This window comes from Podarcis raffonei, chromosome 8 (assembly GCF_027172205.1).
Source record: "Podarcis raffonei isolate rPodRaf1 chromosome 8, rPodRaf1.pri, whole genome shotgun sequence".
NCBI classification, from domain to species: Eukaryota; Metazoa; Chordata; class Lepidosauria; order Squamata; family Lacertidae; genus Podarcis; species Podarcis raffonei.
The window spans coordinates 12160309-12186859 of record NC_070609.1 but is presented as its reverse complement, the minus strand read 5'-3'; the positions used below and the strand labels follow the sequence as shown (position 1 = coordinate 12186859).

The 26551-nt window shown below is 47.6% G+C and overlaps 3 protein-coding genes across 8 annotated transcripts; 1 reads left to right on the top strand and 2 right to left on the bottom strand.

Annotated features, from left to right (window-relative positions):
- Positions 1 to 3616: 3616 nt before the first annotated feature.
- On the bottom strand, positions 3617 to 9022 carry LOC128418368 (interferon-inducible GTPase 5-like). The gene is made up of 3 exons (XM_053397975.1): positions 8897 to 9022; positions 7522 to 8149; positions 3617 to 5864 (listed from the first exon to the last, which is right to left on the bottom strand). Exons 2-3 carry the CDS (start codon positions 8112 to 8114, stop codon positions 4661 to 4663), a joined length of 1797 nt encoding a protein of 598 aa, XP_053253950.1. The 5' UTR covers positions 8115 to 8149; positions 8897 to 9022; the 3' UTR covers positions 3617 to 4660.
- A 48-nt stretch (positions 9023 to 9070) lies between these two features.
- On the top strand, positions 9071 to 19396 carry LOC128418367 (interferon-inducible GTPase 5-like). 4 transcript variants are annotated; one of them, XM_053397970.1, is made up of 4 exons: positions 9077 to 9197; positions 10673 to 10723; positions 13208 to 13910; positions 16210 to 19396. In XM_053397970.1, exons 2-4 carry the CDS (start codon positions 10699 to 10701, stop codon positions 17375 to 17377), a joined length of 1896 nt encoding a protein of 631 aa, XP_053253945.1. In that variant the 5' UTR covers positions 9077 to 9197; positions 10673 to 10698; the 3' UTR covers positions 17378 to 19396. The 4 variants fall into 4 exon arrangements, with proteins under 4 accessions (XP_053253946.1, XP_053253945.1, XP_053253947.1 ...); XM_053397972.1 differs by lacking the exon at positions 10673 to 10723 and adding an exon at positions 9551 to 9680 and having other exon boundaries at positions 9078 to 9197; XM_053397971.1 differs by lacking the exon at positions 10673 to 10723 and having other exon boundaries at positions 9071 to 9197.
- Positions 19397 to 21690: 2294 nt separating this feature from the next.
- LOC128418365 (zinc finger protein 576-like) lies at positions 21691 to 26257 on the bottom strand. 3 transcript variants are annotated; one of them, XM_053397969.1, is made up of 3 exons: positions 26210 to 26257; positions 24903 to 25128; positions 21691 to 24008 (listed from the first exon to the last, which is right to left on the bottom strand). In XM_053397969.1, exons 2-3 carry the CDS (start codon positions 25120 to 25122, stop codon positions 23491 to 23493), a joined length of 738 nt encoding a protein of 245 aa, XP_053253944.1. In that variant the 5' UTR covers positions 25123 to 25128; positions 26210 to 26257; the 3' UTR covers positions 21691 to 23490. The 3 variants fall into 3 exon arrangements, with proteins under 3 accessions (XP_053253944.1, XP_053253942.1, XP_053253943.1); XM_053397967.1 differs by lacking the exon at positions 26210 to 26257 and adding an exon at positions 26033 to 26182; XM_053397968.1 differs by lacking the exon at positions 26210 to 26257 and adding an exon at positions 26039 to 26182.
- Between the last annotated feature and the right edge of the window lie 294 nt (positions 26258 to 26551).

The following is a 26551-nucleotide window of genomic DNA, read 5'->3' as shown; positions in this document are numbered from 1 at the left end:
AGCTTAAGGATGTAAAATGAGTATTTGAAATTGAAAAACAGAAAATTTAATCCAGAGGTGAGGCCCTCCACCTCCAGCTCCTCCCCTGCTCTAGGTAGGACCGATGGGGTCCTCAGAGCGAGGAAATCGGGGCAAGGTGGCCATATAAGTGCTTGTGTCACCATCACAGTTTTTGCTCTAGCGGTTAATTGTGTCTAAAATTAGGGCCTCGTACTAAAGCAGAGGCAGAAGTGAAAGTCCCCAAAAAATGTAAGCTGGGAGGGAGGCCCCTGGTGCAGGTAGTGCAGATCACGTAACACCAATAAATCAATTTGTAAAAGAAGTTCGTAATAACTTTTGGCGTGTGTGCCCTATGTCATCTACAAATAAATTACAGCAAAAAGTAGTGTGTTTAGCTCATCTGTGATGAACAGGGCCTTCGCGGAACTATTTGGTATCTGAGGTGAAGGACAAAACAGCGAATTCCTCAGACAGAAGCGGAGTGGGCTGACAGTTGAATCTCAGCCCACATCCACATCTTACAGTTAAAGCATTATCATACCACTTTTAAGCAGACATGGCTTTCCCCAAAGAATCATGGGACTTGTAGTTTGTTATGAGTGCCGAGAGTTGTCAGGAGATACCTGTTTCCCATTCCCCGAGCAGTTTAACCATGAATTCTTCCACGAAGGGAACTATGGAAATTGTAGGTGATTCTTTGAGGCCACTGATTCAGCATAGGCAGGTAAATAACTGGAGCCTAGCCAAGTTTCCAGGGGCGTTTTCAACGCCAGAATAGGGTGTTACAGGAACCTTGAATGCTCGCCCTAAAAAAAAAAGTCCTGCATTTATTTCATTTTCACTCGTTTGGCTGCCTCTCTCAGTAATTTCTTTGTGTACATTTTTTAAAAGAAAAATTCTTCTTTGCTAAGAGGCCAAGTCAGGAATCATGTAACCCGTTAAGGTTTGCAATACCAAATCAGATCAGTAGAGCGAGCCATGCTTTCTATCCCCATTTTGAATAGAACATTTTCACACAGATCTGCAACCCTCCCAAATTATGGCCGATGTGATTCTCAGGGGATGTTATTCCCCCTCCTTGAAATCAGCACACCGAAAATTGGCTCAATTCTAAGCATTATATTTTGCTGGAGAGCCAGTGTGGTGTAGTGGTTAAGAGCGGTGGACTCGTTATCTGGTGAACCGGGTTCGTGTCTCCGCTCCTCCACATGCAGCTGCTAGGTGACCTTGGGCTAGTCACACTTCTTTGAAGTCTCTCAGCCTCACTCACCTCACAGAGTGTTTGTTGTGGGGGAGGAAGGGAAAGGAGACTGTTAGCCGCTTTGAGACTCCTTCGGGTAGTGATAAAGCGGGATATCAAATCCAAACTCTTCTTCTTCCTCTGTGAGCTACTAACTTTCACGGACTTATTCACAGGCTAAAGTGTGTTGCTTGGTTATAAATGGCTATTTGTAACTGAGGGTTTTAGAAAAGCTTTCCACACCTAAACGGCTCCAAAGAAACCAGATGAAATATTCAAGAGACTTCACAAATAAGCATGAGGACGACAGATAATGCCTTAACAACTTTATTAATGGTAGCAGAGAAATATGAGTTTTGCACCACGGGAGAAAATGGGGAAGGTGGAGCTACGTAATTAGAAACTGCCAGATTTGGCAATTTCCTCAACATGCATTTTCTCACGTACAAACACACACTCCCCTTTCCCTCTCCTTCCAATGCAGCAAAAGGATTGCAAGCAAAAATTTTGCAGGTGTTATTCCAGAAACTGCATGGCCCTGCCCTCTAGTGGCACGCTGGGAAAACTGCTGTTAGAGGCACAACATTCTTCCCTAACCTCCAGCCCATGCCTTGAATTGGATTCTGAAATGATCATATGGGATTTTCCCTCATGGTCCAGGTAAGTATTTTGCCCTCCCTTTCCCTCACCTCCTTGCACACTGTAAAAGGAGCCGCTTTCTGATGATGTCCATCACTTGCAGCCAGCGGTCTGTGGACCCACCGAGATCATAGAATCATAAGGGTAGAGTTGGAAGGGACGACGAGGATCTGTCGGCCAGCTGGCAAGCCCCGGCTGGGCCATCTCCTTCCAGCAGGAGATGCTCTGGGTCGCTGATTTACGTTGGAGCAGAGGCCGTCCTGCTGCTCCGACGTAAATCAGCGACCCAGGCTTCTGAGCCAGGGCACACTATCAGCAGATCGAACTGCACACACAGAATAGGCGTGAGTCTTGTGGAAGCATACTACAACTATAGATTTATTAATCATAAATCAGGACAAAGAAATATGTCGTCTCTCTCGTCGTCTCAGAGAGAATGGGAAAAGCAAAAGCTATACACAACGGAAGTTCCCAGAAAGCTGTGCTGGAATGTTTACAGGCATGTGACACGCAACAATGCCACACGTCTGCTCCTTAAGGTGGAATGGAAATATCAACAGGATCTAGTCCAATCCACTGCGACACAGGAATCTTTCACCCAACGTGGGGCTCAAACCCACAGCCCTGAGATTAAGAGTTGCGTGCTCTACCGAGCTAAGATGACTTCATTGTTAGACTTGTGACCCCAGTTAAGTGGTCAGGGATAATGAGAGCTAGACTCCAACCATATGGGCCACTACCTACCCCAATGGGTAGCTCCTTTGCAAGGTCTTAAGACAGAGGCCACTGGAAGCTCCGCTTCCCAGGATCTTCTAGCCCAGCCTTATAATTCACTGCTAGCCTGGTCGCCGCAAGTGACCGGGAATTCCATGCAGATCAAGTGGCCAAGCAGGTGAAGGAGAGACAGATTGCTCCATCCAGTAGTGACTGGGATTGGTAGGGCAGGAGGAAGGGAGCCCAACAGGAGGCAAAGCCAGAGCCTATAGCAGGTTCCTAATAAGAAATATGTGTACAGCCTATTTTCATAGAATCAGAGCCCAATGGGACCCCAGAAGTCCATCCCCCCGCAATGCACGAATATGCAGCTGTCCCTTACGGGGAATCGAACCTGCAACCTCGGTGTTATCGGCACCACGCTCGAACCAACTGAGCTATCCAGCTGAGGTGGAGCCGACTAATCCCAGGTCTGACCCACACCAACCTCCCTGCTGAGTTGCACCAGGGAACCCCTGAAAACTAAAGAGGAGGCAGCTGGAAGCCAGCATCACCTGATAGACTGTGTTGTGAACTGCCCTGAGATTGACGGGTGAACAAATTTAATAAATAAATAAATAAAAATAAGTAAGGAGGTGACCAACAGGGTGCTGATTTGAGGTGAGCAGGGCAGTGTGCCAGCCACCCTAATCAACCAGGCTTCATGGGGCTCCATACTTGCATCAAGCCGCTCTTTCGATTCCGCCAGCAAGTGGACTGGGCTGCTGCAATACACCGAATTGTCTCAAGTGCCATGGAGCTCCCCTCCACCAGGTGGCGCTCTGACTCCACTGCTTCCAAGGAAGTAAAGCACATAGACACCAGCCCTTTGTTCTTAAAGGGCCAGGTCGCATCCCTCCAATTCCACCAGGCTTAACCTCTGCCCCTGTTTCAATCATATGCATTTATAAGGACAACCGAATGGGAAAATCCCAAAAGGGTTAGCAGTGTGACATTTGCCGCTTTTGAAACCTGCAAAAAGTATCTTTTTTGTTGTATGTTTATTTACACCCCACCTTCTTCTCTGATGGGGACTCAAGGCAGCTTACAGACAAAAGTAAGAATAGCTAAAAACATAGCAGCATCACAGAACTTAACACGTTTTATTGTGGCCAGGAAAAAAGCATGTGAGGGCCAGAGTCCGATTCCATCAGCTGCATGAGATGGTGTAGAAAGTTTGATAATACATTAGTTTCATTTCCTACACACCCTTCTCCACCATGTCCATGGACATATCTCTAGGAAACATTCCAAATTATGTCATATATCTGAGGCAAAGTGAGCTCCGGTTTCCAAAAGCTGAAGCTACCACATCTGTTACTAAACCTGCCACTGAATGCTTAACGGCACAGAACAGACAAGTCTTTGGTCCTCCAGATGTTGACGGACTACAGTGTTAAAGGACTACAACTTCCATCACCCCAAGTCAACATGGCCAATAGAAAGGGAAGATGGGAGATGTGGTTCAGCAGCATCCAGAAGGCCACAGGTTAGTCATGTAACATTATCATAAAACAGTACGGGGAACCAATTGCCTTCCATCTGTTGGGTTACAGCTCCCATCAGCCCAAGTCAGCATGGCTTACACCAGGGTTTCCCAAACCGGGGTCTCCAGCAGTGTTGGACTACAATTCCCATTATGCCTGACCACTGGTCCTGCTGGCAAGGGATGATGGGTGTTGTCGTCCAAAAACAGCAGGAGGCCCAAGTTTGGGAAACCCTGGCTTACATGCATGATGGGTTCAGCAACATTTGGAAGGGTTGGCCACCCCTGAGTAACAGGGAACTGTGGAGCCTTCTGGGTCATTGCAGAGAAATTGCTCGTCTAAATCTTGCTCTCATTCAATGGGGGATGGCGGCCTCATGCAACTCCCATTCGTCAAAACCAGGTTCCAAAACAAGATCATGGTCCCATGACTCCATAAACATCAACAAGTAGATGAAGCTAAAGCAGGAACATAACAGTGCTAAGGCATCTGAGGAAGAGTCACAGAGGCGCCTAGGGACTGCCGCCTTACTCCAGCTGCCTCAGACTTCGCTTTCAAAGGCCTTCATGAGGACCCTTTGGGAGTCATTGGCCAGCTCTTCCAAGCACTGGCTCAACATGTAGTAAGTGGTGTGGAAGGAAATCCCGCCGGAAGCCAGGGCTCCGTAAATCGGGATCCGGTGGATGAAGAAATTGGCCACCACCAAGCCTGTCCCGGTGGCCTTCCCCAGCAACCCAATGACCACATCCCTGTTGATGCTCCGGCCTAGAGTGCTGTGGACTTCGGCCCTCAGGACCTCCAGCGGTTTCCCCGACCGCTCGGCCAGACGGGTCAAGGACGCTGCGTCGAGGCCAAAGTCCTGCCGGTAGGTGGACAGCTTCCTCAGCAAAATGGAGACATCACAGGTGAAGGCCAGGCCCGGCAAAGGGACGGCGGCCACCAAGCTGGAGATCAGAGCTACCTTCCAAACCTCCTGGTGAAGGAGCTGCCTCTTCTTGTCAATGATGACCGAGGAGACATTGGGCAGCGACAGCAGGAAGGCGTGGCGCTTGTGGCTCGGAAGTTCTTGCTCCAGGGTTTCCTCGAAGACTTGGAAGTCAAACTTGTCAATCTCAAAGCTGCTGAGCAAGAAAACCTTGGTGTCTGCCAGCCCGGCCTTGGCGAGCTTCTCCCGGCAGTCAGTCCGGATCTCCTCCAGGACTTCCTCTTCAGTTGGAGGGTTCTTCCGCCTCTTCATGGACTCCAGGTCGTTGTCCAGCTTGGTGCGCACAAAATAGAACCGCTTGCCTTCTTTGACAATGGCCTTGGCCAAACGGACGTGGTTCTCCTTAAACCTCTCCGAGGCCAGGATGATGAAGAAGTCGTAGCGAGAAAACTCCACCGCTTCTAGGTAGCTTTCGGCCTGGAAGTTGGGCGTGCCAATGCCAGGGAGATCCCACAGGATGACATTGGGGTGGCCGGGGTAAGGATATGGCGTAGGCTGGGCTGTGGTCTCCGTCACCCCCGTCTCCGCGGCTCCCTCCTCCTCATCGCCCACACCCCTCAAGGCGTTGACAAAGGTGGATTTCCCAGCGCCCGACTCCCCTGTGACGCCAATGTCAAGTTGGGCATTCCAGAGAGTCTCCAGGCTACACTGAATGCGGGTCACCACTTCCGAGAGACCTCCCAGCTCATAGGCCTCCTGGATCTCTGCAATCTCCTGCTCGCTGATTACCTCGTAGTCCAAGCGAGTAGGCTTTAGGACCCTGTGGGGGTAAACAGGACACGGCAAGGGATAGGGAGGAAGAACTAGGATTAATATTGTTAACTATAATTGATCTCCTATTATATTAACATCATTAGTATCCAATGAATAGAATTAATATCATATGAAATTAATGTTGTATTGTGAAGTGCTCCATTTCATTTCCCCTTCCCCTTCCATTTCTCATTGGTCAGCAGGCATTCCACAGCAACTAAGCTCATTCAGAGGTTGCCACCCTTTTCGTTTTTTGTATATAATTTTTGTTAAATTTTCCATTTTACAATTTTAAACACTCATTTTTACATCCTTAAGATATCAATGACTTCCCTTTTTCCCTGGTTCATTTTACATATCATAAATCCCTGAATATTTTACAAAAACTATAATGTTCAGTATTCCATTATTGCATTCATCAAAACTTATTTACGCTGCTGAATTTATCTTAATGCTGTCAGCATTTTCAGCTGTACACAATTATTTCCCATATATTCAAAAAACGTTTTCCAATCTTCTCTAAACGTATGTTCTTCTTGTTCTCTTATTCTATATGTTAAGTCTGCAAGCTGTGCATATTCTGTCAACTTAAGTTGCCATTCTTCTTTGGCTGGGACCTCGCTCATTTTCCATTTGGGAGCTAACAAAACATGGGCCGCAGTTGTTGCATCAATAAATAACCTTTTTTGACACCTTGGAATTTCAGTCTGAATTATCCCTGACAGGAAGGACTTTGGTTTGGGGGTGGGGGAATACTTTGAAACATTTTTTTCAATTCATTATGGATCATTTCCCAATAATCTTTTACCATTTTACAGGTCCAAAGAGGTAGAGGGAACGTTCTTTCCTATGTGGTGGAGTTGTAAAAGGTTGCCACCCTTTTTGGAAGTCAAGACTACACTACACCGGATTTGCGCAGCTTCGTTTGATTACAACTCTGGGTAACAGGAGCATCTTGGCGGTGGGGGTTGTTGCTTGTAAACAAACACTGTTTTCTCCACAGGGGAGGCACAAACAGAGACCAACTAGGCCACTTCTCTGGTTGCTTTGCTCTGAGCAAAAGTCCTGATGACACTCAAGCAAAGGCTGCCAGGATATAAATATCGGCCTGCGGCTGTAATTTACATTCCTTGTCACGCTACAAGAACATCAGCCTGAGGCCCTTGTCCTTATGAGCGATGTGCCCATGCCCGCAGGCACCTGGCCTCAAAACTCTGTTCATGAAGTCTCTGTAGGTCTTCTTCCATTAAACTTAAGAACCTAAGAGCCCTGGTGGATCCGATTGGCTGATTGGCCCCGGAAACAATGCCAACAGCCGAAACAGACGTTCGGCTTCCAAAAAACGCTCGGAAACTGGAACACTTGCGGCGTTCGGGAGCCAAAACGTCCAAGTACCAAGGCGTTTGACAACCAAGATACGACTGTATTATGACTATCCACTTTATCTGTGTCACACTTAATTTTACTCACCTCTATCATGTCCTCTCTCTTTAATCACCTTTTTTTCTAAACTCATAGGGGAGTGGCTTCATCCCCTTGATCGCTTCGGCAACCCTTTTCTAGCTCCGCAATATTATTATCGTCATTATGAATCTTAGTCATGTTCATTCATTGATAATGATTCTATGTTCCTACAGTTCGCTTAAGCTGGTTGCCTGACTTACCTCTCATATGTGTGGACGTCCTCCAGCAACACTTTTCGCAGCTGGGGGCAGTCCAGGGCGTAGGGTTCAAAAGCAGAGATCAGGAAGACAAAGGGCTCCCCGAGACCATGGGCCCCCAGCGACTCAGCACAGACACCCCGCAGGGCCTGCAGGGCCTCGGGTCGGTTGTAGCGCTCCCCCATCAACCGCTTGAGGGTATGAAGATCCAAATCGGCCTTGGTGCGGGCAAAATAGACCTTCTTGCCAGCCGCCCGGGCCTCCCCGGCCAGGTGGGCATGAGTCTCGTCAAACTTGCCATCTGTCACCACGACAAAAACGTCAGCCTCCTTCAGCCACCGGTCGGCCTGTCCCTCACAATCCAGAGCTAGTTCCCATATCAGTAAATTGGGGTGGGATGGGTCGGGGTACATGACAGGCCCCCCGGATTTAGGCGGGGCCTCCAACGGGGCACATCCGACATCATTTTCGGTCATCCCACGCAAGGCATTGAGGAGGGCCGATTTTCCTACCCCGGATTTTCCCACAAGGACTACGGAGACATCCCCTTGCTCTGGGGAGTTCAGCGCAGATCCCTGGGGGGTCTTTAGAGCCATGTTGGGTGCAGGGAAACAGGGCTTCTTGAGGGATGCTGTGGAAAGGTAAGGAAAGGGGAGAGATGGAAGGAGAGAGAAAAACAACATTACTCAGAGGCTGTGATTAAACACAAGGCTGTATATAATTTAAGTCCACACACACATAAACAACAACCAAAATGGAATGAGCCAGGCCTCAAGCTGAGGACCGCAGCCATGGTGTATCTCCCAGGTAACCTGGTCCTGAATGGTATGAGCTGGTATAATCTTCAACCTGGGTAGCAGATCGGCAAGCAGTACAACCCCCGCAAACAAGTTGTTATATGCTGGCGGGGGGGGGGGCGTTTTCACCCCAAACGGGCAGCCGGTGCAGATCTCTGAGCAGGAGTGCTATATGCTAACAGGGCCTCACTCCTGCAGCATTCTGCAGCTTCCAGATCAAGTTGCAAGAGAAGCCCCACAAAAAGAGCATTGCAGTAATCCAGCCTTGAAATCACCAGCCCCTGAAGTCGGTCACCCCCCGCCAGCAAAAGACGCGACCCTTGTCCTATCCTAGTTTTGGTGTAAGGGTTGAGCCTATGGCGTAAGAGGGCTGCTGATTCTTAGGCAAGAAAACAGGTTGATTAAGCGATCTGGCAGACACAGCGGCGCACTAATGCGGAAAGAGGCCGGAAATTATTTTTGCCTTTTCCATCAGGCCGGGGAGAAGATCTTCAGGCAGCCAGAACTACCCGCCGTCTGATACTTCGTTTTTTGGAGGCTGAAGAAGACGGGGAGACACCCGCCGGCCTGGGTTTGCTTACCCGCTACAAGGCTGCGCCCCGGGACCGTTCGCTCGGCTTCCTGGCGTTGTCCCCCTATGGCTGGTTCCTCATCCCACTCGCCTGCCGATGCGCTCTGATCTGTTTTCCCTGCGCATCCCAGAGACGTCAGACCAGCCTTTCCGCCTGCCAAGCACAGCCAATCGGGAGGTCTCCGCCCCCTTCCAATAGGTTTCTGTTTCCCAGCTTTTGCTTTGCGCGTCATCTGGAGCCAGGGCGCAGGGGCGCAGCAGCATCCAAGCCTCGCCGCGCACGGAAGACCCGGAGAGGCAGAGACGGACGGGTAGGTCTTGCGCCTGGGACGCCTCCCTTCCCGAAACCTTTTCATTTTGGGGGGCGGCCGGGTGGGGTTGGCTGGCTGGCAGCCATCCAGGACTCCTGGGTTCCTTTTGTTGGAGGGAGAAGGGGAAATGGATTAGCTGGTGTTTTTGCTTTTGTAGCTGGCATTCTCCCTACCCTGTAAGATAAGAACCGGAGTCGGGGGTGGGGATCCGGGACACTCAAAAGAGAGCATATTTATGCACACAGCGCCTAATTAAAACTGTTGTTTAAAAAATAAATTAAAATATAAAAAATCTTAGCCACGTTTCTCCAGGATCCAAAATCCTCACGTTGATTTTACTTTATTTGTATTAGGACCAACCCCGCAAAAGATCACAAAATAGTGAGCAAGCTTTTGAGCTCTTAGGCGTTCTTCCTCATCAGGCTTGATGTTCAAAAACAAACGGAAAGAGAGCAGTTAAACGAACAAGGGCAATTATTGACGGTGTGTTGTGCTCAGAAAGGCCTGCATCTATCAAGATGGAGGCCGGCAGGCTTGTTTTGAGTATTAAACGTCTCTCTCAAGGTCTTGGGTTACAACCAGGATTCTGTGACAAAGAAGCCATTGGCTGACCCCCATGTTTGGGAAAGTCTAGCAGTTCCCCAGATCTGCCTCCAGCAAAACACACCTGTTCTTACTGCATTTGCTGTCACGGGGAAGGGCTTGTAGCTCAGCTAGTAGAGCATCTGCTTTACAGGCAGAAATTTCCAGGTTCAATGCCTGGCAACATCTTCAGGTAGGCCTGGGAATGTCCTCTGGATAGCTGCTGCCAATCAGTGTAGGCGCTTCTGAGCTATGAACCAACAGCTCGGAGCGTGATGTGGCCACCAACTCAGAAAGTTGTGACATATTTCCTAACAGGAGTGAGAACCTGTCAGCCTATAACATCTCTGCTCTGAGATCTGCACTGGCGGCCAGTTTGCTACTGGTTAGTTTTGACATGCTACTATTAGCATATAAAGCCCCTTAACTGCTTGGGGCCAGTTTACCTGCAGGATCAACCTCATCCCATAAATGCTTTGATCTGCAGAACTGGCACTCTTGCAGGTGCCAAGTGACGTAACACTCTGTTTGCAGTAGTTAAGAAATCAGGCTTTTAGGGGTTGTTTTGGTTTAATGTATAAGTCGCTTTTTGAGTTGCTTTTCATTTGTTGTTTTTTAAGCGACCGATAAGTTTGATAACTAAATAAAGCATTAATAATAATAATAACTGTCCTCATAGAACTGATATTCTGCTGCTGATCCTGAAAGTTGCATATAACCATCGAGACCACTGAGAGTTTTCTCCAAAGCCGAAAAGGCAGAAAAGAAAGGTTTGTGGCCTGTTGCCTAAATATAGGTAATATAGGTAATGATGGGGGGAGCGTTCCATAACTGGGGAGCCATGACTGAGAAGGTCCATTCTTGTGCTTATTGCTCTCACTTCACCCTTGCAGGCTTCCCTTTGGTGTCTGGTTGGCCAATGTGGGAACAGGCTTCTGGACTAGGTAGGCCTTTCATGGTCTGATCCAGGAGAGTAGTTCTTAGTTCTTCTCTTACAATCTCTAGGTTTTCCCCAGTGGCTAAGGAGTTTTCCTTTAACAAATTTTAGAGTTCTATCCAGTGCTGGTTTGCTCAGAAGTAGACTCATTGAAATTAATGGGACTAACTGATGAAATTAATTTGGCTAACTGAGGCCAATTGATTTCATCAGAACTGCTCTGAGTAGAGGTTGGATGCAGCCCTTAGTTTTTGACAGGAAAAAAAGAAACCAAATATTTGATTTTTCTCTGTTGGGCTCGTGGGCTGGCTTTGTTTGTTTAAAGTGGGCAGAGGCAGCTTTGCTTTGGAAACAGGACTCCTGACTGGGACATATTTTAGTGGTCTGATGCTGGAGCCAAAGTCTTCTTTCTTTATATAGGCTGACTTACTGGGTTCTTTTTCTAGGCACTTTTTCCCTGTCGTTTGAGGACTGGTGCATCCCTTACTATCCTGTTCCCTCCCTTTTGACTCTGGTTGCTATTAGATTGTAAGCCTGCTGGCAGAGCTTTTAACTGCAGACAGTGCCTAGCAACTCTCTGTTGTTGTTGTTGTTGTTGTTGATGATGTTATTATCGTCACTTGTATAAATTTGCCTTTCTTCCTCTCCTTCATCCGAGGACTACAGGACAGCTTACAATATGAAAACACCAACAAATACATAACATAGCAACAAGCAAAAACAATAGATTCCCCTCACAGTTTTAAAGACCATAGATGGTTTAATTAGCCAAAGGCCTGGTTGTACAGGGTCACGGGTGGCGCTGTGGTCTAAACCACAGAGCCTAGGGATTGCCGATCAGAAGGTTGGCGGTTCAAATCCCCATGATGGCGTGAGCTCCCGTTGCTCTGTCCCACCTCTTGTCAACCTAGCAGTTCGAAAGCACACCAGTGCAAGTAGATAAATAGGTATCGCTGTGGCAGGAAGGTAAATTGCGTTTCCGTGCGCTCTGGTTTCCATCACGGTGTTGGGTTGCGCCAGAAGCAGTTTAGTCATGCTGACCACATGACCCAGAAAACTGTCTGTGGACAAACGCCAGCTCCCTCGGCCTAAAAAGCGAGATGAGCGCCGCAACCCCATAGCCGCCTTTGACTGGACTTAACCATCCAGGGGTCCTTTACCTTATACAGGAACGTTATTTGCTTGGCACCTAAAGATATGGAACAAAGGCGCCAGGTGAGTCTCCCTGGGGAGAGCACTCTACAAAGAGGATTCTAACCATACTACAGACATAAGCATACTGTTATATTTTTTTTCTTTGGGGGTGTAGGGTAGGATATGTGCCTGAGTGCCCTTCTAAATTCCTGGATCCAGCACGGCATTCGTTTCCTGGAATAGCCCAGGCTAGCTTCCTGGTGAGGTTGTTGTTGTTGTTTAGTCGTGTCTGACTCTTCGTGACCCCATGGACCAGAGCACGCCAGGCACTCCTGTCTTCCACTGCCTCCCGCAGTTTGTTCAGACTCATGTTTGTAGCTTCGAAGACACTATCCAACCATCTCGTCCTCTGTCGTCCCCTTCTCCTTGTGCCCTCCATCTTTCCCAACATCAGGGTCTTTTCCAGGGAGTCTTCTCTTCTCATGAGGTGGCCAAAGTATTGGAGCCTCAGCTTCACGATCTGTCCTTCCAGTGAGCACTCAGGGCTGATTTCCTTCAGAATGGATACGTTTGATCTTCTTGCAGTCCACGGGACTCAAAAGCATCAATTCTTTGGCGATCAGCCTTCTTTATGGTCCAGCTCTGACTTCCATACATCACTACTGGGAAAACCATAGCTTTAACTATATGGACCTTTGTTGGCAAGGTGATGTCTCTACTTTATGGCCCTCAAAACATGGGCCATTAAGGTAACCAAGGAAGTGGCTCTGAGACAGATCACAAATGGGTGGCCCCCCACTTCCTCAACTCACTGTATGGATGGTCAATACATATGTGTGTGAGAGGGAGAGGGAGGGAGGCAGGCAGAGATAAGCATCTGCCCATGCATCCCTAAAAAGCACACTGAGAACTGCAGTTAGCATTCTCTTTTTTCCCCTCCATCCTCTTTTTTAAAAAATTTATTTTTTTCAATACAAACAACAACCGCAAAAGACACATACAACAAAAACCATAATACCACTAATAACACAATTTGACAATTCAGATTTGACTACACTGATATACCTATGACTACACCTTTTCAACAATATTTTCCCACCTCTCTCTCCTCCCCCTACTTCCCACCACTGCCCGCCTTATCGCTTAAATATTCCTTCCAGATTTCTTCATATTTATCCATTCTTAATTTGCGTCGACATGCAATTCATTCGTATGTAGCTAATCATCAATCCATGTGCTCAATTGAATCTTTTTGCGGCTCTTCCAATTCATCAAAATAAGTTTTTTTGCTTCTAATATAGCATGGTACATCCATATTTTTTTTGACCCCTTGTAACCTTCCACATCCTCTTTGCAGCTCCAGCCATGGCCGGTTCCTCCGTCCTGGACGAATCGCACCTGAAGATCCTGAAGGCCCAGTATGAGGCCCAGAACGCCAGCGGTGCCGCTTCCCAAATCCAGGCTCTGGTAGACTGTGTGAACACCCTCAAGATCCAGGTCGGGATCCTGGGAGAGCGTGGCTCAGGGGTGAGCACTCTGGTCGGGGCTCTCCTGGACAAGCCCCGCCGGGTGACGGATCCATGGGCTTATCTCCGAGAGGCCCCTGAGACCACGAAGCAGCCGGTTGTCCACGCTCACCCTGTCTACCCCGACCTCACCCTGCATGACCTGCCAGGCTTCGAGGCATCAGAGAAGCCGACCGCTTACCTCAAACGCTTGGGTGACCTGAGCAAATTCAGCTGCTTTGTGGTGGTGGTCGGGGCTGGAGGCTTGAGGGACAGCCACCTCCAAGTCCTCAAGGCCATCAAGCAGAAGGGGAAAGGCCTCATCCTGGCACGCACCAAGGTGGACTTGGACCTGCACACAGCCGAGCGGCGGCTCAGATCCAGGTACAATCCGGCCGAGCAGCTGGGGCTGATCCGGAAGGAACTGGCAGGTATTTTGACCAAGCATGGGATGGACCCCAAGAAGGTATTCCTGGTGTCAGGGCTGGAGACGGACAGATACGAGTTTGCACGCTTTGAAGACAGCCTGGAAGGAGAGGTGCTCAATTTGAAGAGGTGAGTCGGGAAGCAAGTGCCTCTCTTGATTCACTCATTTATTTGTGAGTTGCCTCCAGTATCTACGCTCCAAAGCAATTTACAGAGATATCCTTAAAAACAGCTAAAATAAAAAGAGTGCAAGAACAACCAAGTATGGGTTTTTTTTTTAAAAAAAATGATTTTTTTTATTTAACTCCCTTTTTTTATTTAAATCAGATTTTTAAAATAAATACTTTTGGAGGAAAAATCTTTCTAAAGATAGTTTTCCATTTGGGTTACATTATAGTTCAAAGGCTATTCATCAGGAAATAAGGATTTGTTTTAAGTTTTTCATGTGTGCTAAAACTCAGTCTAAGTTTGTTTGTTTTTTAATTGTTTAACCACATCAGTTAACAAACATGGATACATATGCTGTAATGTTATTGTTTTAGTTAAATAAATTGTTATCAAGGAAATGATTATTTTTCTCCTTCCGATAAAGCACAGCAGAAAAGTTGTCCAAATAGAAACAGTTAACTTATTGAACCTCAGAATAATTTCATAATTATCTGTCTGTGTATTTCTAATAGTATAACCAAATCAGTAATTTTTGATATAACTGTAAAAACGACTCTGAAAATTTATTATTCCAAAAATGAAACCTCCATCTGGTTGTAAATATTAAGATTACACCAGCAAGAATGAGTCTTTCTAGGAAAAAAATGATTTGAACCAAGTCTTCCTGCATGGTGATTTCGATTGTGATTTAAATCGATTTGATTTAAATCAAATCCACCCCGGTTTTAAAAGGCAGAAACCTTTTAAAAGGCTGTGTCCCATAAGAATGGTCCTAGCAAGCCCTGAGAAATAAAAAATAAATTATGTAATGGAAGACTCCTGTGAGTCCAAAGTACTCGTCTACAAAGGAGGTTGCCTATTGCATCTCTGAATGAGTTGCTGTCCTGTCCTTTCATCCAGGCGCTCCTAAAAACAGATAATTCTGGTGCAGTAGCACCATGGGAGGGATCATTCAGCCGCTCACAATGTAGAAATGCAAAAGTGTTTGTTCAAGCTGCGAGTGGTTAGGGCTATGTAGCCAAAACTGTGCCGCCTTCAAACAAGAAGAAGATTGCACGCTTGCACGAGCCCTAACTTTTTTCAGTAGCACAAAAAAAAATATTTACTGGGGGGAGGGAACCTGGGTGAAGTGTGTGCTAAAGCTTTGGGGTCATGAACTTTTTTTCTCGCATAGGACCAGTGGAACATCAGAATGCTAGAACATGACAGCTGGCTTAGCTAAGGCAGGGTTATGAAAAAGCAAGAGGTGAAATAGACTAGCATAAATTCTTGGAAATGGGGTTCCCTTTCATACCGTTCTGTGATCTCTGAAGACGGGGGAAAGCTTCTCAAATTTCGTTTTGGCGGTATCTCATAATCTGTCAGTGACAAATCTGTGGCATGGGGTGACACAAGACCAGGAGTGGGGAACTTCAATTCCCATCAGCCCTAGTAGGAATGGCCAATTGCTAAGGATGATGGGAGCTGTAGTTCAGCAACCTCTGGAGTACTGAAAGTTCCCTACACCCGCACTAGATTATGCTTTGCAAATACTGCATTGTTTACCTCCAATGAAAGGAGCCTACCATCTCCCAAGGGAGTCTGTTCCACTGCCAAACAGCTCTTACTATCAGAGTTTTTCCCCATGTTTAGTCGGAATCTTCTTTGGTGGAACTTGAATCCATTGGTTCGAGTCCTGCCCTCCAGAGCAGGAGAAAACAAACTTGCTCCATCTTCTTCTATGTGACAGTCCATTAGATATTTGAAGATGGCCCCTCACAGCCATGCTCTCTTCTAAGACTATGACACCCACCATCTTATAATTATTTTACAATAATAATCATAATTAGGGATGCATTGCAACAATCAATGCAGAAGTCCCATGTGTTGCCTTTTAGCTAGATCTGGTATTTACACGGGCAATGATTTGGAGTCCTCCAATATCTTCTTTTGGAGTTGTGTTTTCCTCGAAGTCCCATTGTACTTGCAGCCCATTCTCTTGAAATGGGAGCACCTTACCTTTTCAGTGTTCCTAAGTACTTCACTTCGGAGCATACCGTAGCTAAAAAGCTCCCCTTTCCTTCTCATTGGGTGGCCCTAGGAAGCTGGAGACAGGGAGTGCTGGGACCCTGCTGCAGAAATACCAATGGGTTGGCTATCCTCTCCAACCCCAGACCACTACACCACTGGCTTCGGCTTTGCCAACTGCCAACGTGCAACTCCTGAGGAAATGCAGCCCCGGACTGTGAATATTTATTATTCTGTTCTCACTCCTCTTTAGAACTCACGATGGAAGCCTGGAGGATTTGAACAAAGTGAGCCAGAAGAAGATCAAGGAGCTGTACGCGATCTGCCAGGACGGCACCTTGTCAGAAGTCCCAACTGTGATCTCATCCGTTTTGACGGACCCCACACAAATACGACTGGACGTCGCCGTGATAGGTGAAGTTGGCTCAGGGAAATCCTCGCTGGTTAATGTTCTGAGGGGGGTGGGCTGTGGGGAACCAGATGCGGCCCCCACTGGGGTGACCGAGATGACAAAGAAAGCTGTGCCCTACCTGCTCCCAGCTGTCCCCAACCTTTACCTTTGGGACTTGCCAGGAGTGGGGCTGACAGAGGAAGACGTGAGCCACCTGGATCTCAGCCGCTACGACTTCTTCCTGCTGGTGGCCTCCGAGCGCTATAAGCACACCCACAGCTGCCTGGCCAGAGCCATCACCTCAGCAGGGAAGCAGTTCTTCTTTGTGAGGAGCAAGATAGATGTGGATGTGGAGACCCGGCCTGGGAGCCAACCCGTCGCCAGAGAGGAAGTGCAGAGTCAGGTGCGGAAGAGCTGCGAGGAAGCTCTGAAGAAGGACGGTGTGGACTCCCCACAGGTCTTCCTGGTCTCCTGCCTCAAGCCAGATGCCTTCGACTTGCCGCTCCTCCTGGGAGCCCTCAGCAGCAACGCTCCGGACTTGAAGAAGAAAGCTCTGAGGAAAGCCCTGCCAACCGTCCTGTCCCGAGTGGTTAGGCGGAAGGCCAAAGTGTTGATGAAAGATGTGTGGGGGAAGGCCCTTCAGAGCTGCCTCTTCTGTGTGGAGCATCCCCAGCCAGCTGTGGTCGACAGCCTCACCACCACCATTGCCAGCTTCTGCATAGAGTTTGGCCTGGATGAGGCCTCCTTAGAGTACACTGCCCAGGCTACTGGCACAACCCGCCGGCTGCTTCAGGCAGTGATCCAAAGCCCCTTTGCTAAACCACTGGACCCTGCGTACGTGCTCAGCCTCATCACCAAGCCGACCTCCCTGACCAGCTGGGCATGGAGCTATGTGCCCTATTTGGGGCGGGGTGTCAAGGTGGAGCCCGAAATCTCCTTTGAGTCCACCTACCAGATGTTGAGGCGAGCTGTGGTGGAACTGTCTGAGAATGCAGAGGCGGTGCTGCTACTGGCCTACACAGAGAAATAGAACTGGGTAGGAACTGATTTAGAGGGTGCGATGCTGCACACCACCCTTAACAATATAACCTATCAACGTAGAGCATAAGGAGGACGAGATGGAACAAGACCAAGGCTCTCCAAGGAGAGTGGCATTATGATGGATTTTAAAAAGTAAAGCGTCCAACTGCCTTGGTTATATACCATCATGACCATCTGAGACCAAGACTTGTGGCAGAACTTGGCTATCGGGGGGGGGGGGGTCTATTTGTCGCTGAGATGAGAAGCGACACACTGGGTTGCATCACTTTAGCCAGGGAAGACAGGGGTGTCACACGATTCACCGCAACTATCTGCTGAGGCAGCTATGCTAATTTCTTGACAACACCAGCCTTCTGTTGGGAGGGGATGAAGAGTCAGTTCTGTAAGCCCCCAGTGGTATAGTGTGCACAAAGTTGTTGAGACCCCAGAATTGTTGAGCTTCTTTGGGGAAACCTCCCCCGAAGATAGCAATTTTATGCTTTTTGAGCTGTTTTTGCTGTTTATTGCATTGCATTGTCATACATCCAGGTTTTCCCTGACATTTTGCAGATTCAAGATTTTTGCCACTTTTACACCTGAAAACCAGGACATGTCTGGAATGTTCCTGACATATGGCAAGCCTAGCACAAGGACAACTTTACCATCTTACATGATTATTATTTTTAACGGAGCCAGTTCAAAACAAATCCTTTTTGAACTCAGCTCATGCATTGTTAAGCATTGCCTGTGAGAGTCATTCATTGCCCTTTTGCAGTGCTTACCGATCCATTGGGCTCACACTGGTCTCGCCTTGAAAATGTCCCCCTGAAAGGGTGCCGGTTCTCGTTTTAGGACTGTAATGAATGGAAGAGGGGAAGATTGTCTAAACGCTCCTTGCTGCCCAGTTCAAACCAAGTAGGCAGAAATGTTGCACAGATTAGCCTCAGCCACAGGGCAGAGCCAGCTGGGTTCCTGTTCCCTCCCTTCCACCTCTCCTTGTATTTCCTTGTCTTTGGTTGCTTATTGTGTGATCTTGTTTCAATAATCTTATTACAGCGGAGGCTGGCACAGGTCAAGTGGAGCACTGCCTCACCAACGTTGAGTGCACCCACCCTGCCTGCCACCTCCTTTTCAAGCGGTCCATGGCTGCCAGCTTCCTTCTCCTCAGTTTCAGTGTTGGCTTTGCGTAACTCAACAAAGGGAGGAGGAGGAAGACAATTTTATTTGGTGCTCATTGGCTCAGGCTCCATCTACTGCTGGTCTCGCTGCCTTTCATCCCCAGTGGGCACCATCAGCCACAACTTACTTGTGAATTCAAGAACCCTCCGAAGAGCAACTTTTGACTAATTGTTCTGATTGAGAGTAACTTTCAACATGCAAAAAGCAAGTTCCCTTAGGAGCACTGCATGGCCTTGGTTTAGAAACCCTTGGTTTAGAAACAAACAAATACCTTAAATCACAGCCCAACCCTTGCTTGGCTTTGAATGGCAGACAGGGAGTGGAGGTGGGAGGGAGAATGAAAGTGCAAAACCTCTTTGTTTGCACAAAACTAGGTGTGCATCTTTTCTTTTCTTCTGGGACCCTGACCTATGCACCTAGAGGGGTTGACATGTGCTCTTCCTTTTCAGAAGCATTTGTTCTTTCGAGGAACAGAAGAGCCACTGAGCCTGTATTGGGAATGGAGCCTCAAAGGCTTTGTGTTGTTCAAACTAACTGTTGTTTTTTTTAAAGGCAAACACAAGTTGTTGATGGGCACTAGGAAGAGTTATTAGTCAGCCACTCATTATCTATGGCTTGTTATGTATTTGTTAAGTCATGCTGCAAGATGCTGCCAGAACGGCCTGCCATTCCTTATTGCTTGCTCAGTAATAGGATGCTGATGCTGGGGTGGAGCCCAAACAGCTGTTTATTCGCAAGTCTCTCACCCGGCACCTGCTCAGCTCAATGCAAGAATTGTTGTTATGTGGCATTGCTTGCTGTTACCTATATGATAAATAAAGTTGTGAAACGGTGGGAAATGTTGATGTTATATGGAGGTGAGATTGAAATCTTTACTTGGTTATTAATTTTACACCAGGGTTTCCCAAACTTGGGTCTCCAGCTGTTTTTGGACGGCAATTCCTATCATCCCTAACCACTGGTCCTGCTAGCTAGGGATGTAGTTGTAGTCCAAAAATAGCTGGAGACCCAAGTTAAGGAAACCCTGTTCTGCACCTACTATATACAGGGTGGTATCTATCTTTGACCTGCCATGGCCACTAGTGTGTAATTATGGGAGGTGTAGTCTAGTCCCAGGTTCCCCATCCCTGCCTTGCTGACCAACCCGGGCAACATTTTCATCGCTGTACAGTCATACCTCATGTTGCGTTAGGTTCATGTTGTGCTTTTCGGCTTGTGAACGCAGCAAACCCAGAAGTGTATACTTCCGGGTTTCTCCTAGCACACATGCGCAGAAGCCCTCTATCGCACTCTGTGCTTGCACAGAAACTCCACTCTAGTTGCGGACTTTTCAGGGTGCGAATGGCACCCCAAAATAGATCGTGTCCACAACTAGAGGTACCACTGTATTGAGTTGGCAAATCATAGAACTGTAGAATTTAGAGGGACACCCCCCCCGGGGTCATCTTTGGATTACTTCCAGAACAAATCCATTGTTGTCCTGAGTAATGTTCCTGCCCTCTTAACTTAAAAAAACCAGTAGCTATATTTATACATCCCAGAAGACGCTATTATTTAAAAGTTCACAATATTGCCATAAGACTTTGGGGAAACTTACTGTAACTCTTGGCTCAGATAGGAGCAGGATACTGGTGACTTTCTACCCATCCATCTCCCTCCCAAAGCATGCTAGACTCTTCTTTTCCTACAACACTAATGTGACACAACACAAATCCAAACATTATTTTCTTGTTGGTGAACATAAATCATTATTTATTTCCAGAGAAGATCTAGGTTCTATTTAAGTACTTGTGATTAGCTACGCGTGCCATCAAGGAAGCACTTTAAAAAAACAGGTTGTGTGTGCTTTGATCTGGAAAGGAGTGTATGTGTGTGTGTGTGTGTGTGTGTGTGTGTGTGTGTGTGTGTGTGACTTCCTGGCTTGTTCGCTCATGCAGAAGGAGAACAAAACAGTCCCACGCAGGCAAATATGGGGAGCATAGGAAGCTGCCTTCTACAGAGTCAGAACCAATGGTCCATCTCGGTTAAGTCTTGCCGAGATGGGTGGGAAACAGCTTTCCAGGATTTCAGACAGGGCTTTCTCCAAGCCCTACCTGAAGATGGATGAAGATAGAACCTGGGACATGCACCCAGACACTTCTAGTAGCCCTGCTATTTATGGGCACAGCATACTTCCCTGCTTTTAAGACACATTTCATTGCTAAGCAATTTTCCTCCTCCCACTAAAATATCCATTGTGTGCTGGGTGGAATGTGGCTGAGCGAGTATGGCAGGCACCTATTGGCTAGTGTCTGTGTTATCAATGAGTAAAGAGCAACAACTCATTATCCCACATTAGACATGTGCACGCAAATCATTGTTAACATTTTTCAGTTTTATTTTGTGAATTCAGATTCTGAGCTTTCTGCTGTGCTCCTCTAGCACAGGAGTACTTGTATAGCCCTGTAGGAATATATGAATAATGGCAATGACAAGCTGTAAATGGGGATACAGCTCTCTCAAGACAGTCACACAATTCATTTTAATGGGAAGAGCCATCTTTAACTACTACTAATACTACTAGAGTTGCAATAGTGGGGAAAGAAAGAAAGAAATGGGAAATTATAAAATAAAAAGGACCAGGAGCTGAATTTGAGGCTCCATAAGCAGTATTATACTACTATAAACAGACATAGCTCTTCTCCAAAACATCCTACTTGGTTAAGGATTCTGAGAGCTGTGAGGAGACCCCGATTCCCTTCACAAAGCTACAGTTCCCAGAGTGGTTTAACAATCAATCCCTCTCCCTAGTCAACTCTGGAAATGTAGCTCTGTGACAGGATTAGAGATCTCCTGACAACTCACAGCACCCATAACAAACAACAGTTCCCAGGATCCTTTGGGGGAAAGCCATGACAATTTAAAGCCGTATAACACAGCAGGTTGTAGTGCAGGAGGGGCCCAAGTGCCTATTTGGGCAAGCAAAAGCCATTCCATGTGATCCAGCATGGTTTAGCAGTGTTCACAGCTCAGTTTTGGGAGAACGGAAGGTCTCGTGTTCCATCTGCAACATCACCAGTTTAAAAGGATCTGGGATTTGAGAGTGTTCTCAAATGTCAGCTGGCAAAAACGGTACTGGACCAAGCAGACCAATGACTCAGTATATATAGTGACTCAGTACAAAGTAGATTTATTTGTTAGTGTTAGGTGCCTTGGAATGGAGACTATGCTTTCAATTTCTAGCTGGCAGTGCCACCAAGTGGACAGCATAGGGCTGTCACATTTCTAACACATCGCACTAGCCAGAAGAGCCAGCGTAATCTGTTCCATGCTTGAGTAGCAAACAAACTGGAGTGTAAGAACTACAGTGGTACCTCGGGTTAAGTACTTAATTCGTTCCGGAGGTCCGTTCTTAACCTGAAACTGTTCTTAACCTGAAGCACCACTTTAGCTAATTGGGCCTCCCGCTGCTGCCGCCGCGCTGCCGGAGCACGATTTCTGTTCTCATCCTGAAGCAAAGTTCTTAACCCGAGGTACTATTTCTGGGTTAGCGGAGTCTGTAGCAAGGGACAAGGAGGGGGATGGAGAAAGGGAAAAAGGTAAAGGGACCTCTGACCATTTGGTCCAGTCACAGATGACTCTGGGGTTGCGGTGCTCATCTTGCTTTACTGGCCAAGGGAACCGGCGTACAGCTTCCGGGTCATGAGCCTGCATGACTAAGCTGCTCCTGGTGAACCTGAGCAGCGCACAGAAACGCCGTTTACCTTCCTGCCAGAGTGGGTAATCGGTGGACTTCAGCAGAGTATCATGCAGCCTAATGTCTGGGGAAAGAGGGCAGGAAGGGGGAAAATACAGAAGGAAGGCTGAAATGGATGGAGGTAGCAGAGAGACTCTGCAAGACACTGGCTCAGATCTCTGGGAAGCACAGATATGTACTTCCCCCAGCAGCCTGCTAGGTGGGGAAGGGAAAGGAAGGAGAGAAGAGAGGTGGCCCTGCCCACTTTTGACTCTGCCTCCCTCCCTCAAGGGAATGCAGCCATCAACAGGAAAATGATTCTCCACTGCTGGCCTATTGAGAACGTAATTTATATTGTCTTCTGCAGTGCTTTTCCTCTTAAAAAAAAAAGGTGCCAGTATTCACCATGAAGATGTTACAGTAAGTGCCATGTTTTTAACCACTGCTTTTCTTCTAGGAAAAGAAAAGGTGCCGGTACTGTGTACCCTAGAGTACCCCCAGGGAAAAAAGCACTGGTATTCTGCCTCCCAATCAGCCGCACTCTCACTTGAGTAGAGAATCCAATCAGGATACTCACAGCTGAAGGGGTTGGCTCAAATCCAAAGCTGTGTATAGTTCAGGTTTAAAAAGCAAGAGAATAATCTCACTTGAATTCTCCTTTCCCTATAAAAAAGCACTTGTAGGGTTTAATCAGCTGACTTAACTTCTACTCTGCACCCTCAAACATTTAACTCTTCCCAACCTTCTGCAGGAAGCAAGCAGGTTCTCTGCAAGGCTACCCAGAAATTCCAAGCTTGGGGAGGTGGGAGTGCAAAAAGTGTGCCCTTCATGACAGCCGAGCATCTAGAAAAGGCAAAATACTGATGGAAGCTTCTCTCTCCTTTGACCAGTAGCAAATCTTGCCATGAACTAGGTGGAAGTCAGCATCTCCTAAAAGAGACTATTCCCATCCTCGGTCCTTCAGTTATCCTCACTCTGTGGAGACAGCACTTCCTCTAAGGAAAATACAGCTTTGCATATATCCCTGTACCAACTATTCTTCCTGACTGGAGCAAAACCAGATATGACACCTCCTGAAAATAGCGGCTTCCCCCTTCTGTTTCTGAACCAGAAAGGACCCATTAATCCTGTTCCTTGTCTCATTCTGGCTCTGCATCTCACACTGCAATGCCTGTCATCTTCCTGCCTCCATCTGGATCCAGGGAATAGATACGAAGCTACAGCTTATATTAGAGCTCCCCGCGGGCATGGCGGATGTAGTGTTCATGCAGCCCAGCCTCCTGGTTAAAGCTCTCCCCACAGTCCATGCAGGAATAGGGGAGGGAGGGCAGCAACTCCTGGGTCTGCTGGTGGAAAGCCTGGTGCCGACGCAAGTTTGAAAGCTGTCGGAAGCTCTTGCCACAGTCCGGACACTGGTGAGGCAAACTGTGGCCCGCGGCATGGCCCAGGCGGTGACGCTGGTAGTTGGCCAACTGGCTGAAGCGGCGGCCACAATCATGGCAGTCAAAGGTAGGGCGCAAGGAGTCAGTAGGGTCGGAGGGTGGGGCTGGCGCATGGCCCCGCTGGTGGCAGATGAGCGCACGTGAACTCTCAAAGGCCTTGTTACATATGAAGCAGACAAAAAGAGCATCACGCAGATTGGCCTGAACGAAGTCCTCCGGGTGTTCCCGCTTCATGTGCCGCTCCTTGAACTTCTCATCTGGGAAGGTGATCAGGCAGTGAAAACACTGATTGGCACCCAGGCTGTCTGGAGATGAAGAGAAACAGGGAATCAAGCAGGGCCTGGCAGAACCTGCAGCTTACTTTGCAGAACCTCCCTGAAGAGAAGGAGAAACAGGTGGAGAGAATGCCATGAAAAGTCTGCCTTCCTGGCAATCAGTTTTTCATCAGCAGGACACTATTCATTCTCACAACCTTTGGACTACGCAAGCTATGTGGGCTTAAGTCAGCATTGTACACAAACTACTGAGGAGGTGGCTGCATAAGCTACACTCTCCTTCATCAGCTGTTGATGAAGTGTGACATCTGATAGCAGAAGTGGGGAGAGGGGAGATACCAAGCAGCAGCTGCCTTCACACACTGTTGTGTTTCTCCAGTCAAGTAATCACTGTGGAACGCTTTCACTGTTCCCCGGCAGGGATAAAGGGAGAATGAAAAGTTGATTAGGAGAAGGGACTCACATGCAAACTATCAGGATGCAAGTGACATAGGCAATAAAAGTGGACAGGCATTCCTCACCTAAAGGCGGTGGTTACTTACCTGAAAGTGAGCATTAAATTAAGTAGCAGTTTTTAAGATTTTCCTCTATAGTCATGAGAGCTAGAAACTTTCCCCTCGTTTTTTAATGAAAGCTAGGAAACTGCAGAACCTGGGCAATACATTGGGTTGCATGCATAGACCTAGAGCTGGCTGTCTGCACTGCAAATGGTGTCATGCAGAAAACCTGTGTCTTGTGATGCCATGCAGTCACATCCTTGTTCATATTTCAGAATGCTGGCAGAGAAACATGATAAAAGGAAGATGATTATGACTTCTAATGCAAATTTTTAATAATTGTTTATAACAGGGTGCTAGAAACTCTCTTTCACCAGCTGGAGAATCGTTTAAATTCTAAAAGCAAGAACAAAACCACAGTACTCACAGATTGTACTATTGCTAGGGGGTCCTTTTTCTCTGTCATTTGTGCCTGGGCAGACAGGGGACAGCATTGTGGAGCTCACCTCCTCTACACAGATCGGCTCTGGCTTACAGATTGTTGGATGCTCCTGGGCTATTGAAACATCAAGCCCATTGCAGTCCGACACCTTTGTAAGAAGATGCTCAGTCAACAGTGGCGTACCGACTGCAGAAGAGTCAGCCATTGCTACCTGTAAGAATGAAACCAAGTTGTGAGCAAAAACCCCAATCCCGCTTGGCTCCCTTCCTCATACACAACTCAGGTTATGCCCATGTGTGATGCACTCCTTTTTAAAGGAGATGCTCCTCATAGCTTCTGCTTCCAGGAAATGTAAAGAGCAGTTAGCGAAGCAGCTTTTTTCAACATACTGTTTCAGGTCAACCAAGTGTAGAGGCACCTGTAAACCAAAGACAGGTGGACTCTTGTTGTTGCTGTTTCTGTGCAAACGTTACTCAAAGTGTTGTCTTCCAAGGAAAAATACATGCACAAGCATACAGTTGTTGCTTTTTTAAGACCGCTGTTGTGCTAGCAAAAGTATATGCGGACATTCTAAGAGGCTATTACCACTTGTTTTATGGACCAGCTTACCAGATTTTTGGTAATCATCATCACCATTGTATTATTTATTATATTTCTATAACACACTTCATCCAAGGATCACATGGTGCTTTACGAACCGAAAATGTGAAAATATATAACATGCTAATAAACACAACCACCACCCAACGTGGCTTGAAAGGTTGTTTTAACTAATAAAGTGCTATACATCTGGGCCCGCCCCCAACATTTCCTCCTCGCTGACCGTTTCCTAAGAAGAGGCTTCTCCCTCCCGCCCACCTCACCTCTAGCCCCACAATATCACCTCCACCAAGCCGGGAGGGGGAGAGCCCTCGTGGGACTACAACTCCCACAATCCCCAGCCATGGGTCCCGCTGGCTGCCGCCGCCGGGAGCTAGAGTCCCCGAATGGCCTGCTGTGGGAACCATAGGCTCCGAGCCCCTCCTCTAGGCTAGCGGCGCCCCCTCCCCACCTACGCGGCGGCTCGGCCCAGAGCAGCCTCTCTTCCTCCCTCCGCCCGCGGTCAGGTCTCCCACCTTCGCCTCTCGCCAGTCCCTCGATTGTTCCAGCTCCTCCTCAGGCACTTCCCTCTGCCATCTCTCCACTCCCGGCCCTTAAGAAACAACGAAAAGCCTTTCTCGAAAAGGCACGCTCGGCTCCCCTGTCAATCCCTGTCAACGCGAAAAAATAAAAATGCATATCTCAACCGTCACCTTTCTCTACGTTTTTTTTCCCCACACTGTTTTTTTTTTTCTGCTTCCGGGGACCTTCCTCCTCCTCGCCAATTTCCTGTAGAGTGATGTCTACACATCCGCCTGACTAATATCCATGCGCATACTTTTATCTCGTTGCCGCCGCAGCTTTTTATTCGTAGCATAGATACAGGAATAGACTGGGACTGGGGAGTCTTCAAGCGTTTACCCCTCTGTGGTCCCTAGACGGGCACACTCCGTGATTATTTTTTCAGGCAATATTTTAGGCAGTCCTAGTGCGACGTAAGGGGCGCGATGCGTCCAAATAAGACGTTGACGATAGGTGGGAAGGCTCTTTTACCA